The 13,968-nt window shown below is 38.1% G+C and overlaps 2 protein-coding genes across 3 annotated transcripts in view; both read left to right on the top strand.

Moving 5' to 3' along the window:
* The window catches only part of LOC128741425 (Kv channel-interacting protein 4-like), an 85,211-nt gene extending 76,517 nt beyond the window's left edge, over positions 1-8,694 (top strand). Inside the window, exon 5 of the mRNA XM_053837233.1 lies at positions 5,981-8,694. Within this exon, the coding sequence (XP_053693208.1) occupies positions 5,981-6,091 (111 nt within the window). The 3' untranslated portion in view covers positions 6,092-8,694. The remainder of the gene's footprint in view (positions 1-5,980) is intronic.
* A 3,623-nt stretch (positions 8,695-12,317) lies between these two features.
* LOC128744612 (uncharacterized) overlaps positions 12,318-13,968 on the top strand; it is a 115,681-nt gene continuing 114,030 nt past the window's right edge. Inside the window, exon 1 of one of the 2 annotated variants that reach the window (XM_053841746.1) lies at positions 12,318-12,593. The gene's annotated coding sequence lies outside the window, so the exon portion shown is untranslated. Of the gene's footprint in view, positions 12,594-12,658; positions 13,111-13,968 lie in introns of those variants that run through there. The other variant, XM_053841747.1, reaches the window with a different exon arrangement.

Genomic DNA, 13,968 nt, shown 5'->3' with positions numbered 1-13,968 from the left:
AGCAATTTCAGAACTTTGAAACAAAGAAACGCCAGTTACAATGCCAAAATCAACAGCTCGCCGAAGAGAATCTACTGTTACGCAATGCATTACAAGGCATTCAACAACAGCTTTTTGCAGCGGAGTCGACCATTTTGCAGCTGCAACATGAAAAACAATTTGTGAAAGAACCAACAATTTCCGCTATCTCACCGGATAAAATCCAACAACAGGTGCTCAAATATGTGTCTCAAGATCGCCACGAAATGGCCATGCTTCTATGCACGGACGCTGTGGATGAACTGGAGAGAACTTTTGGACATGATCATCCTGATGTTGGGGCCATATTGAGCACCTTAGCGCAAATCTACCGCGATCAGTGCAACTACAAGGAGGCTAGACGTTTATTACACGACGTGCTAGCTATCAGAGAGAAAACTCTTGGAGTTCATCCTGATGTCGTCGCAACCTTACACAACCTTACTACACTGTACGATAACTGTGGCAATTCGCAGCAAGCAGAGATATTCTGTTTGAAAGCCTTGGATATGCAAGTTCGTTTGGTGGGTGAAAGTCATCCGGACGTAGCGAAAAACCTTCACGTGCTGGCATTCCTGTGCCAAAATCAGCAGAAATTCGGACAGGCAGGTTTTTACTACGAACGAGCGTTACAGATATACGAAACAGTTTTAGGACCAGATGACCCAAATACGGACGCTACTAGGAACAATTTGGCTATATGTTACGTAACCCAAGGCAAGTTCAACGATGCAGAGGTACTGTACAAAACCGTGTTGACGAGGGTACATGAGCTGAAATTCGGTCCTATCACTGTAGACAACAAAACAATATGGCAGATGGCAGAGCAACGCGAGGTCGACAAGGGTTTGAGTCGTGACAATACGCCATATAGTCTTTATGGAAGCTGGCACCGCATCGACATGGTAAACTCATCCACGGTTCAGGAGACTTTGAGGAAACTTGCCACCTTGTACCGTAAACAAGGGAAACATGCGGCTGCCAGCACACTAGAGAGTTGCGCTGCGCGAATGGCATTAGCCGACCAAGTCCCATCTGCAAAAGAAAGAAGAAAAATAAAAAGAAGCAGCAAAGCGAAGAAAACCTATAAATTACCAGTAATTAATAGGTTGAGGCGTGAATAAATATTTATTTTAAATATCATTTTAAATTTCTTGCGCTTAGGGGAAGAAAGAACTTTCAATCGTCTATACTATAAATAGTTGTGTTGCTTATTGTGTTTTTTGTTTGATTAAATTGATTTGTTTGATTTGTTAACTACCAATTCAAATTTTTTAATGAATAGTTATTTAGGCATTCTGAAAAAAATCGGCCATTCGTGATTCGGCCTTTCGCGATTCGGCCTTCTGTGATTGTTGTTGAAATTCGGCCATTTGGATTTCGGCCATTCGTGATTCGGCCATTCGGTACCATCCCTTGGTTTTTACACAAAATAAACAGAAGTTGTCGCCGATTTTACTTAGTTACTTCTAACAGCTTAAAGCCCAGAACCGTTCTGTGGTGTGTCACCAAGCGCGCTTAAATCCGAACCTCGTGCAAGGGAACACAAAACAATAGAGGAAAATTGGAAATCCTCTACAGGACTAAGACAGTCTCAGCGCTTTATACAGCCAGACCGTAAAAAAGCATATCATTGCTTAATTTGAAGAAAACCGAACTAAGTTTAATAATAGGACTATTTACCGGTCATTGTCCGAGCAAACGCCATCTCAAAACGATTGGTAGGTTGGACAATGATATTTGCCAACTCTGCGAATTCGAAAGCGAAAACCGCAGAACATCTGCTCTGCCAGTGCAGTGCACTAACTCTTTGCAGACTAAGAATCTTCGGTAAAGGAACAATGGAGCCTTTCGAAGGTCTGCAAATCCTAATCAGGTACAGTGGGATTTCGAATTTGGCATGGTTCGATTTTGGCACCAAAGTATCCGTTTTTGGCAACACAAAATATTTTACTTCCAAAAATATGCTTAAATATCAGTCAGTTTCCGCATACATACTTTAGATGACGAAACAATATTGCCCCAAGTGTATCCATGAAAAAAAGTTTGCGGTTTCGAACAATAATATTTTTATTTCCGTAGGACTACGTCTTACCGCAGGTCGCCAAAAACTTACTTGCACCGCACGGATAGCTCTTGGCGGATTTTGTAAACATGAAAAGGTTGCAATCGTTGGTTAATAACATTTTGTCAATTTCTAATGCACTTACATTCAATTTTTTCATATCAAAAAAGGGGCTCGATTTTGGCACGGTTTCGATTTTGGTAACATAGGCGATACGCATTTGTTGCCATATTCGAAATCAAACTGTAATAACCATCATAAGAAGTTCAATGCCGGACTGGGAGAAGAGGTATGAATTAACAATGACAAACACTTCCATCAATAGTGTTATGTCGGTAACTAATACCTAGACAAAAGAAGAAGTATACCACAATACAATCAAAATAATGGTCGCAGTGGTCAAATCTTCCGACAAAAAAACAGCATAAAGCCGGGGTTTATTTATTTATTACATTATGATCACTATGCCCTAATGATATTTGAATTAATTAGAATTGTCTTAATATTACGTTTGATCACTTCTCTGGACAAATTAAAGTCAAAACTTCCTGCAACTCTATTAACCCATTAAGTCTCTCACTTTTCCCAGCAGGGGTAGAAAGTTGAAACTTTCAGGAAAATTCTCTTTTAGGTCAGCTAAGGAAAAGCCGCTCACATGTATTTTTAATTTTGACCCTGTGTCCCGGAACGCTACGTTGCGAAAACGCAACTCTGGGCATTAAGGGTATACCGTTTTTGCATACCTTCATTATTATGCATATAAATGCTTCATACTTTTTACCGTTAAATCAAAGTTGGGATTTTTTTTTGTGATTTTGAGTTTTAATAAAGATTAAATGAACGACTTAGAATATTACATGTTATGTTTTATCATGATAGATATCGAAACATTTGGGTTGGAGACCATCTTTGCACTAGACGCATAGTATGCAGTTTGAATGCTAAATGCATATCATCGCAGATGATTAAATGCCTACCAACGCGTTTCAGAAAGGTTGTAACATTAAATTTGCGTCCATGAAACTGTCGTTGCCATCACTCAATTCCTCCAGATATTCCGGAGGCAAAGGTACTTTAACAATTTTATTACGCTCTTATCACAACGGCTTCTCCATCAGCCATCAGTGTTGGAAGCTTTGAATTCCATGTTAAGTAAACTTTTATAATGTTTCCGGGATATTTTAAATAAGCGAAAGATAAGATTTACATCCATTTGTTTACTAAAAAGCAACGACATCAAATCAAACACAGCAGCGAACGAACGAAAACAAATGTTCCCGTTGCAAATTTTGAATATCGTTACTTCCTAGCGTTGCGTTTTCGCAACGCAAAGCTTCAGACCTATCTTAAAATTACAAAAATAATCAAAATTATGAAACAAAGTTTTTTTGGCAAGCAACCGATTCTTACTAACACTGATTGATAGGTCAAGCGTTAATAGAGGTAAAATCGAGTTTTATGAGAATTTTTCCTTAACTGTCTAAAAAAAAGCAAAACCTGTTGTTTTGTCACAGCTGTAATTACCCGGTCAACATTGTTACATAACATTTACCAGATTGTTACGTAACTGTGTTATGATGTGACGTTGAAGTTACGTAACCTGAGAGTAACATAATGGTTGAAATTTCCCACTTTTTTACATAACATTGTTACATTACAATGTAACATTGCGATAACGTTTATGTAACATTGCAATAACATTAAAGTAATGTAACGTTACGTTACATTATTGCCATTGTTATGTAACAATTCTATTATTTCTGTTATGTAACAATATAAATGTTTTTGTAACGTCACAAAAAATACTTAACTGTGACACCTCAATAATACATACCACCAGAATGTATGTACACAGCCTCGAAATACTATGCGAATTGACTAACTGCTAGCAAGTGCACTTAAAAGCTGATCATAAACTCACGCAGTTTACGTGTAATGTAACAAACTTAATGTTATTGTTACATAACCTACAGGTAACATTTTAACGTAACAATGCTACAATTTTTTTATTTAAATGTTACGTCAAATTGTGATAACTTTGTTACATTACAATGTTGCTTCTGTGTTACATAACAGCAACATTGTGTTACATTCAGTGTTACCGGGTATGTTGCATGTAACATCTGACCTTTGAGCAAAAACAGGTCGATTAGATTTTTTTCCAATCTTTCTTTGTTTCTCAGGGTCCAAGTTGATATCTTCAACCGGGCCTTCACTAGAAACGAATGAAAGTGCGTTGCGTTTTCGCAACGCTGGGAGGAAATGGGTTAAATAACCGAAGAAACCCAACGATATTACCGTACATGCCGTAATTCGTCCGCCGTGCGGGAAGTTGTAGTAATCCTTGTAGTAATCCTTGATTTCTCAGAGTTCTTGGTTGTACCTGTAGCCAAATACTGTTGAGCAATGCTGGGCACTCAGTTCCAGCAATTAGGACGTCAGACACGAGAATAGCACGGGCAACATTGCGACGGACAACTAATGTATCCAAATTGATTAGAATGGATCCCTCCATGAAAGCCTCCGCTGTACAGCCTTGATACGATCAATTCCATTTTGGTAATGTGGATTCCAAATTTGGCAACAATACTCGAGAGATGAACGCGCCAGCGAACAGTATAAAGACTTTAGACAATAGATGTTACTGAAATCATTAGCGATCCGGAACATGAAACCTAGATTTGTAGAGGCTTTCCAGATTACATACGAAATATGCTGCTGGAACGATAGTTTGCTATTTAATAGCATACCTAGATTTTTGATGCAGTTAACTCTTCCAATGCTAGTGGCTAAGAGCTTGTAGTCGAAAGAAATAGATTCTTTTTTTCCTGATCGGCGATTTTCAAATCGTCGGCGAAGGATAAACGGGGAACTTTGAGTTTAAAATTCACATCACTGATATATAGAAGGAATATCAACGGTCCTAGGCGGCTGCCTTGGGAAATTCCAGATGGAGCAGAAAATTCATCAGAATAATTATCACCAATTTTTTACTGCCACCTGACCAAAAATTCCTTCCTACTGTACTCAATCCTGGACTACGTCCCGCCAATGCGTTAAGCGTGTCGACACCCGCAAGTTGGCTTCAACCTGGTCGAGCCATCTAGCTACCGCAAGCAGCACCGTTTCGGAATTTATTTATTATCAACGACCATAACTCAAACAACGGTACGTGCACACCGAACGAGACACAATCCGAAAATGAAACTACGTCAAGAAAGACTTAAGTCATGATGACACACACACGTCGTTTTAGTTTGATTGTACTATTTGTATATGCCGTTGCAAGTTCGATGATTTTTGTTCGAATATATATGTGTCACACTGTATGTTATTTAATATCGCTATTGAAGGTGTGATCTGGCGAACGGGCATTGAAACCAGAGGAACCATCTTCGGCAAGAGAGGTAAACTCTTAGCCTTCGCGGACGACCTTACCATCATTACTATAAACCTTGGGATGGCGGAGGCAATCTACGCCAGACTAAAAACGGAGGTTAGGAGAAGTGGGCTCCAGTCCAGAGAAAATAACGTTCGCCTAACACGGACAGTAACTATTGAAGGCAACGCACCGAATGCGGTTGAAGAGCCGCCGCACAAAGTCGATGTCGAAGTACAAAATTGTAATCAGTATCAGACCGTTAGTCTACGACGGACTTTAGACGGTAACTTTGCTTACAGAGGACATACGTGCGTTTGAAGCGTTCACAAAACTCAAAATCGCGATTAAATGATTTAATCGCGTCAATCACAATTTACGCCATATTTTTTGTTGTTGTAACACCCCGATTTATCATTTGAACGATGAGCCCCCAGGTTTCGTGACATGTTGCTATTTTAGGATATCCTTTCGTACATTTTTATGAATTCTATATATCTGCCACTTTTTTCTTCCAGAAAATGGACCGCAACTGCGACGGAAAAATAACACTGGACGAGTTCATAGAATGCTGTACCAACGACGAAAGCATCCGACGTTCGATTGCAGTTTTTGACACCATATTCTAGAAAGTGACTCAATCGCGAGAAACGATGATAAATAGTGAAAGCGGTTAAACCTGTCAACATCTAGCAGTTTTTTGCGTTATTAGCTTAAAATTATTGGAAGAAAAATCCGACGCGTTGTTCACTACCCAGGTAACCAATAAGCATTAAAAGACTACTTTGGAAAAATAAATAGTCCTGTCAATGTACTGACAATGCTTATTTGCAATTGATTATTGTCAAGAAGAATTAAAATAGAATTTTGGATGCAAATTTACAACGGATATTCAGTCAAAAAGCTCATATACATCAAAGTTTGATGGACTGCAAATATTAATGCTTATCGGTTACCTGGGTATGGTGACTAATTAATAGCTTCGGTAATTTATACTTCAAAGTGATATTGCGGAGAGGACTTCTTTTCTTTTCCATTTTAATCTACAACGCTTATGTGTAACCAGATGATCAGTACTTCAACTGCAACGTGAAACATTTTTTCTAAGTGATACGTATGCACGTCAAAAGGAACGAAAAGTCCTCTACGATACAAAGGATGATTAAAAAATAATCATAACAGGAGATATAAGTGCCATTGTCTTCTAGTTGGCCTCGAAGTACGACATTGGTCTAACAAACTACTAGGTACTACTACTGGTTCAAATCTCGACTGGGAGCAACTGTTGTCGAAAAAAAGGTCAGGTCAGGTTTCGAAACCGGAAAAATGCACCTAAACTTTGCTTTTTTATAAGTGTCATTTATAATTAAAAAACAACATTATAATTCTATCGCATTTAATCTCCTGTTTTCCTAAAACATGTTTTATGGATAATCTAAAATTTAGCTATTTATTTTTATGACAGGATTGTTATTACATTGCATTGGAAGATTTGATCGTTACAAAGTGCTTAATACAATCGAAAAGGTGTGGATAATCCTTAGCGATTAGATATTGGTTTTCATCGTCGTTCGCTGTTTGAAAATGAGTAGGAAAGCACGAACAGCCAATAAAGCATGACTATGTTAGGATTTACGTCGAATGGCTGATTTAACCATATGAGTTTCGCGTTACCTGCTGTTTCGATAGCTAAACAAGAGCATTATGTGTACTAACAATATGTTCAATAAAAATCTAAAACCCGATTAACTGAGGCAAAATGTAGCTCCAGGAACGGCAGTAAATCATGAATGTTAGTTGTTTGTACAATAAAAGGATAATTTGTTAGTTATACCTATACAGTAAATGCAACAGTGATATTAGGTGTTAATAATGTCAAAGATCATAATTATTTCATGCTTCCTTCCCTCATAATTACAATCGTAATTTGTCGCAATCAGCTGTTAAATGTAGGCAGGTCTAAATGAAATCGACTATCACTTTATCACGACGTTTATCAAACTTTCTAATTGTGTTTGTAGTTGAGGTCCAGTTGTCTAGATGAGCACAAAATATAAAAACGATGTATTTAAATTGGTTACAGTTGCACCCTTTCTTCCCTGACCTTGTAGTTACCAAAACACTGATTGCATCTAGATTGTTTGTTGGTCTTCTGAAATTATTCAACTTCACGTTCACCTGTTACCTACAAGAACTTATATTAATCCTATTCTCTAAAATTTTGGACTTCCTACTTAAGATGCATGTAGTATATCACAAAAAATGCAAACTATTAAAACTGTTTATATTTAATGATTGTTATACATTAGTATTAGCTAATTTCTTTTCTCCTGCTTCAGAAAGTTTAATGCTAGACAGAATACTATCCTAATCGAAAAACTCTATTACTAATATTACACCAACTCCTTGTTGAATTGTTTCCCAAATCAATCAATACTCTAAGAACCTGAAACTATCAAAAATATCTGGTTAGATGTCGATGAATGTTCAATGTAGACAATTACTAAACGAACCAACTATGAACATGAAATCATAAAAAAATAAATAGTCCACACAAGGCAGAATGTATGTGGATCCAAAGAACTATAAGAACTATATCATTAACAATAGTTAATACACTAAATTCAACCATTCGGTTAATAGATCATTTCTAATGCTCCGGAACCAATGAATTAACTCCAGTGATAGAACTGTAAGTGTTTGTGTGTATTATATACATGTTTCCCATGGTGGTATATATTTGGTACATCCCTTCCAGAGAATAGAATTTGTAACGATGTTGTTCTTACATACGAAAGAAAATTCAACGACTGGACTTGAACCAAAAGTCACACATATGATGTATTTATAAAATTTTAGGATCGAAACTTGAAATCCATTGTTGTTTTTGTTATCCTACTTCGTGGGCATTTTGAGAGAAAAATTTTCAGCCAGTCCGGGCAGGACTATTCTTGAATAACTCTAACGATTGTTGTTAATTGTCCCAAAAATTCATACTTTAAACCGTAAGATAAAATCTAATAGAAGGGTTCATCCGCATTTATGAATGTTACTGATCAGATAGGAAATGAAAGCTTACTGTTAAATGCATATTTGTCCACAGAAACCGTTGTTTTTAGGCTAATTAAAGCTTCGAACAGATTAGCTGTCTTACTATTTGTCGTAGAATAGACCCAAAGTAACGTGATTGTGGTAATACAAGAAGTGCGACCCTTATTCAGTTGTTTCGATGTTCAACAAACTTTATCCATTTAATAAATGATTAATAAAATGAAATTCTATGATATAAAGATTGCTTTATTTGTGTTTTTGTTGTATGAATATTATTGCCAATCAGCACCCCGCTCTCCGATTTAAATTAAATTCTGAATGAGTTGTGTTGGTCCCATATCCAGCAACTCCCATTCCTCTTATCCATCTATTCATATCTTTATCTGCTGGTGGTACCAGCCAGAATACAGGAATACCCCGAATAAGGCGATGGGTGATGGTGTAGGCCCTTCGCGATATCTCAGCTGTCCATTAACCAATAAACTTGATTTTTGGTAGTTGACTAGGTTATACAACATACTAACAATGTACCAAAAATCTACTTTATTGAATAAAGGACCACTAAGAAATCGCCGTGGCGTACACCACCACCCACCGCCTTATTCAGGGGACTGCTGCACGAGCAACCTTAGCGAAGATCGGGTAACCAACCCTGGTGGAAAGTAAGATCGTATACCAACAGGGAAGAAGGCACGGTGTTGTATCGGCACTATAAGGTGGCAGCCCATGTCCATCACGATACTCGGTAGCGCTGCCCTATAGTACCGCAACCAACCTAAACCCACCTTACTACAACAATTCAAGTTAATACAAATCGGAATAATCGGCATCGACGTAGGCAACGAAACAAGAACAGCTTGAACCCCGTAAATTCGGTATCGTAGCTCTGCGAGAGATGTGTCACAAAGGAGAGAGGCTCTGGAAGATTCGCGGTGGAAAGGCCCAGTTTTTAATGAGCGGTGGCACTATCAACGAACTGGGAACGGACTTTGTAGTTTTGGGCAGAATGCAGGATCGCGTGATAGATTGGAATGCGATCGACGAGAGAATGTGTCTATTGAGGATAAAGGGCCGTTTCTCCAATTACAGCATCATCAACATTCACTGCCCGCACAAAGGTAGACCCAGAGGTGGGCACCGCTAACCGAAATTTTAGCTTCGCTAACAGCTAGTCCGCTAATTCAAAACGTTAGCTTCGATAACCGCTAACCGCTAAAGTAACCAAAAATTTAGCGGAAGCTAAAGCTAACCGCTAACCGCTAAATTGGTTAGTAGCGCAAATTGAAGAACATTTTCACATTGAAAATAGAATAGATAGAAAATATTTCCAAGTGACAGGCTATGGTTTTTTCGATTATTCTTTGCAGTTTTCTGTCACTGTGGAACTTTTTGTAAAAGATTTTTCCAAATAATATTTTATCCGGATTGGCAATGATGAAATTTGCCAATGAGTCAATGGCCACATTTGTAAATGAATGATACAAGTAAAAGAACAAGAAACAATAAAAAACATGTTAGAAATTTTCCATAAGATAGAGTTTTTCAAAGTTTGCTTTGGAGTTCCGCAGCCATAGAAAATTTTGTGAAAAACTGTTTTCCAAGCGTACAAAACTTTACGAAGTTTTGAGATTCGACTCAAGTCTGTGCGATAATGTTGATAGATAATAGTTCAATAGCAGAATTAAAAGAAAATTTTCATATTCCTGAACAATTTTCCTCCTGCTAAAAAAAAGTTAGCGGTTTATTTAGCGGTACATAAATTTAGCGGAAGCTAACAAAAACGCTAACGGTTTTAAAAATTAGCGAAACAGCTAACCGCTAACCAAAATATTAGCTGAGCTAATTAGCTGTTAGCGGATTAGCGGAAATGTGCCCACCTCTGGGTAGACCCGACGATGAGAAGGAACTGTTCTACGTGAGACTAGATGCAACGTAAACTGGTGATAGGACCGCATAGTTTGCACAGCGAAACGAACGGTAACTACCAACGATGTACAAACTTCGCAGCTTCACGAGGTCTGGTGATGCGAAGCACATTTCTCCCATGCACAGATATCCTCAAAGCCAATTGGAAATCAAATGACCAACATGCGATGAACCAGATTGACCACATTTGTATATAAGGCCGATTCTGCTCTAACTTCACGAGCATACGTTCCCTACGGGGTGCAGATACTGACTCTGAATACCAGTAAGAAGTAGTATATGTGCGCTCAGAACTGTCAACCGTGGCAATCTGCCGAGAACTAAGCACGAACGATGGTATGAGGTACTGGCTTCTTTCGAGGAGTTAAGTGCTTCAAACCTTGAAGACGGTTGGGACCGAATGCGCTCGAATATCGGAGAGGCCGCTTCCGCTACGGCACTAGGCGAAAAACCTTGGAGAATACAAAATGATTGGTTTGGTGGGGGATGCCAACAAGCGGCTCAACACTGGATCATTTCCATGATTTGGGGGAGGAGAGGCTACCAGAGGAACGGATGGAAGGAGTGGTGTGTCCCATCTACAAAAAGAGTGATCGGATCGACTGCTGCAACTATCACAGCATAACGCTGTTAAACGCCGCCTACAAGGTATTATCCCAGATCCTGTTACGCCGGCTGTCATCGATAACTCAAGGTTTCTTAGTGAATTAACACGGAAGCTTCATCACCATCACCACCAGCATACGATACAGTCGATCGAGACCAGCTGTGGTAGATAATACACGAACAAGGTTCTCCGGATTAACTGACGCGACTGATTAGAGCTGCATTGGATTGAGTGATGTGTTTCGTGCGCATCTCGGGGACACTCTCGAGCCCCTTTGAGACGTGGTGATTGTTGAGACAAAGGTGACGTCTTATTCTGCATGCTGTTCAACAGCGCTCTTGAGATGATGATCCGACGAGCAGGCATCGAAACGAGAGGCACGATTTTCATCAAGGATGGCCAACTCCTAGGCTTTGCAGGGGACTATGATATCATAGGACGAAACTTCTACGAAACGGACGAAACTTCTACGGACGAAAATCTACGCCATACTAAAGGCCCCCATATACGTACGAACATGTTGACCGAAAATGTTGATGAGTTCATGTTCGGCCGACACGCTTGGTACTTCTCTCACGCGCCCTATCCTCAGCTCACAGTCACCCTCACCTCACTTTACCGGCCCGATTTGATTTGTAGAGTCACCCAGGTGAGTCTCACAATCGCAAATTGTGCTCTCACCGAAAAAATTTATGTGAGGTGACTGTGAGAATAGGGCCCGGTATCTTTGGAGAAATTTATTAACAAAATATAGTGCATCTTTTTACGCTATTAATACCACCGCGAATAGCGAATTCACCTATCAGGGTGATTCATTCTACAACTAATTCCCTTGGAACAAGTGCTTGATAAGCTATTATACAACAAAAATATTACTTGGGCTGTCAGTGTCCGTATTGAGATCGCTGACAATTAACTTACACACACATAGCCGCGAGATTTATTGTCATACCCAGTTAAAAAATATGCCCGGGATAACAAGATACATTTTTTTCTATTCCTGCTTCATAAATAGAAAAAACTATTCACATTACTTATGAATATGATAGCGCCAGAACTGGCACATAGCGGATAAAATTAAATTATTGCGGAATAAGATACCTTTGCTTGCAAAATTCTTTGTATTAATGGTACCATGAAAACAGTGGTGTCAGCTGTGATAAAATTGTTAGATACATCGCACTGATGAATAGTTGTATCGATTTCATTTATAAGTTCATTAGTGAAACTTGTCTTCCGCTAGCGTTTCTCGCGTAAAGTACGATAAGTTTGTACGATAAGTGCATCATGTAATAAAGAAGAGTGGTTTCGTGGATTGAAACAGCAATCGAACGTTCACGTACGTTACGAGAATATTTGGATTATTACAGTGTTAAGTGGATTGGATTGGATTCTTATAGTAGTTGAGTGGTTCAAAGAGGAAGCAATCTGCGAAGCGAATTGTGTACGGTAAACGATGTGTGAGTGAGTCTATATCAAAGGTTCATTTAGGGTCATAAACATATTACGTAAAGCAGGCGTCCGTTTTCCGTTTTAACTGCGCACCGGTAATTATGCTTTCCTACAGGTTAATATGCAAACATCTGAGATATAACTGATTGCGTTAGATGTTGACTAAAGATTAAAACCTGCCTCGTGTGACGACGTGTTTTTGGCGGCAATTTAATAGTTAATCCGTAAGAAACAGCGTACAGTACTTTATCGCAACATGTTACGTAATTTATAAATGGACTTTATTATACATTTATAGTTTTTTTGTGATTTTTCTTTAAATAAATTTAGAAAACGCTTCGAAGCTTGTTTGCGCTTATAAGAAGCAGATAGGAAACGCAAAGTTGCGCAATAATAAAGCAAAAATATTGCTTTTCCCTTTTTCGTAAAAGCCAGGAGTATAGCAGCATAACGCAGATCATGTTTGCGTATAGATCGCACCAACACCATCATGTCGTCATGAATGAATAATGAATGAAACAATTTGACGTAATTTGACACCGTAGATGTAAACTTTGAAGCCGAACGCGTGTTTAGAGCGAACAGTGTAGCCAGTAGCTTATTCGACAGTGGGTGAGTAATTTGAAAGTTACAGCAGGTTATAGTAAACTTACTTATCAGGACTTAAATATACGTATATGTATTTAAAATGTGTATTTTAGTCGTGCTAACTTACATAAGTATTTAATATTAAACTTTTAGATTTTGTCTGGCATGTAGATAACATGCTGGAATTTTATGCTAAGCACATACGTAAGGCTTACCAAGCGGATGTATAAGGCATTATTATTAATTTTTCGTCTTTTACAAGCACAGTGAGGCGCAAGATGGCCTTGAGGGTAAAATGGATTTAAAGATTTAAAAAACCATTTTTTTTGTATATATGACAAGTTTTGGAGTAATTTGTTTGAAATATAAATTAAAGTTCTAGAATAAAACCGCTTATTCTGAAATATTTCGTAAAGTTTTTCTCTGTTCGTTTGGCGTATACTTAAAAGTTGCCATATATCGAAAATGTTTTAGATATATCGAATCATAATTTTTACAAAATATTTTTATGTTTACGTTAACAAAAATAACGACCCATAATCAAAACTACTAGACTGTACCATGAAAGGTAGTAAAATTGTCTGAGAACATTATCTGCTTGTAAAAGAATCATGGTAAACTTAAATAACTTTTACATGGTACTTTCTGAAGCAAGCGTTTTCAGAAAATAATATACGACATACCATGGTTCTCGTTTAAGTGTAGGTATTATGAAATCTGTTGTCTCCATTATAGCAATCAGGATATCAAACATTAATTTGTATAATTCAATTGTCTGGCATCTTTGCGTATTACAAATGTGTCAGTGAATTTTTTTCATTTCGGATTGAGGCTTATGTCGAATTTGTTTATTCAATCCGGGTTGAAACTGGATGAATTTTA

This window comes from Sabethes cyaneus, chromosome 3 (genome assembly GCF_943734655.1).
Source record: "Sabethes cyaneus chromosome 3, idSabCyanKW18_F2, whole genome shotgun sequence".
Taxonomy (NCBI): Eukaryota; Metazoa; Arthropoda; class Insecta; order Diptera; family Culicidae; genus Sabethes; species Sabethes cyaneus.
Note: the sequence above shows the minus strand (reverse complement) of the source record. Positions and strands in the feature narration are given on the sequence as shown.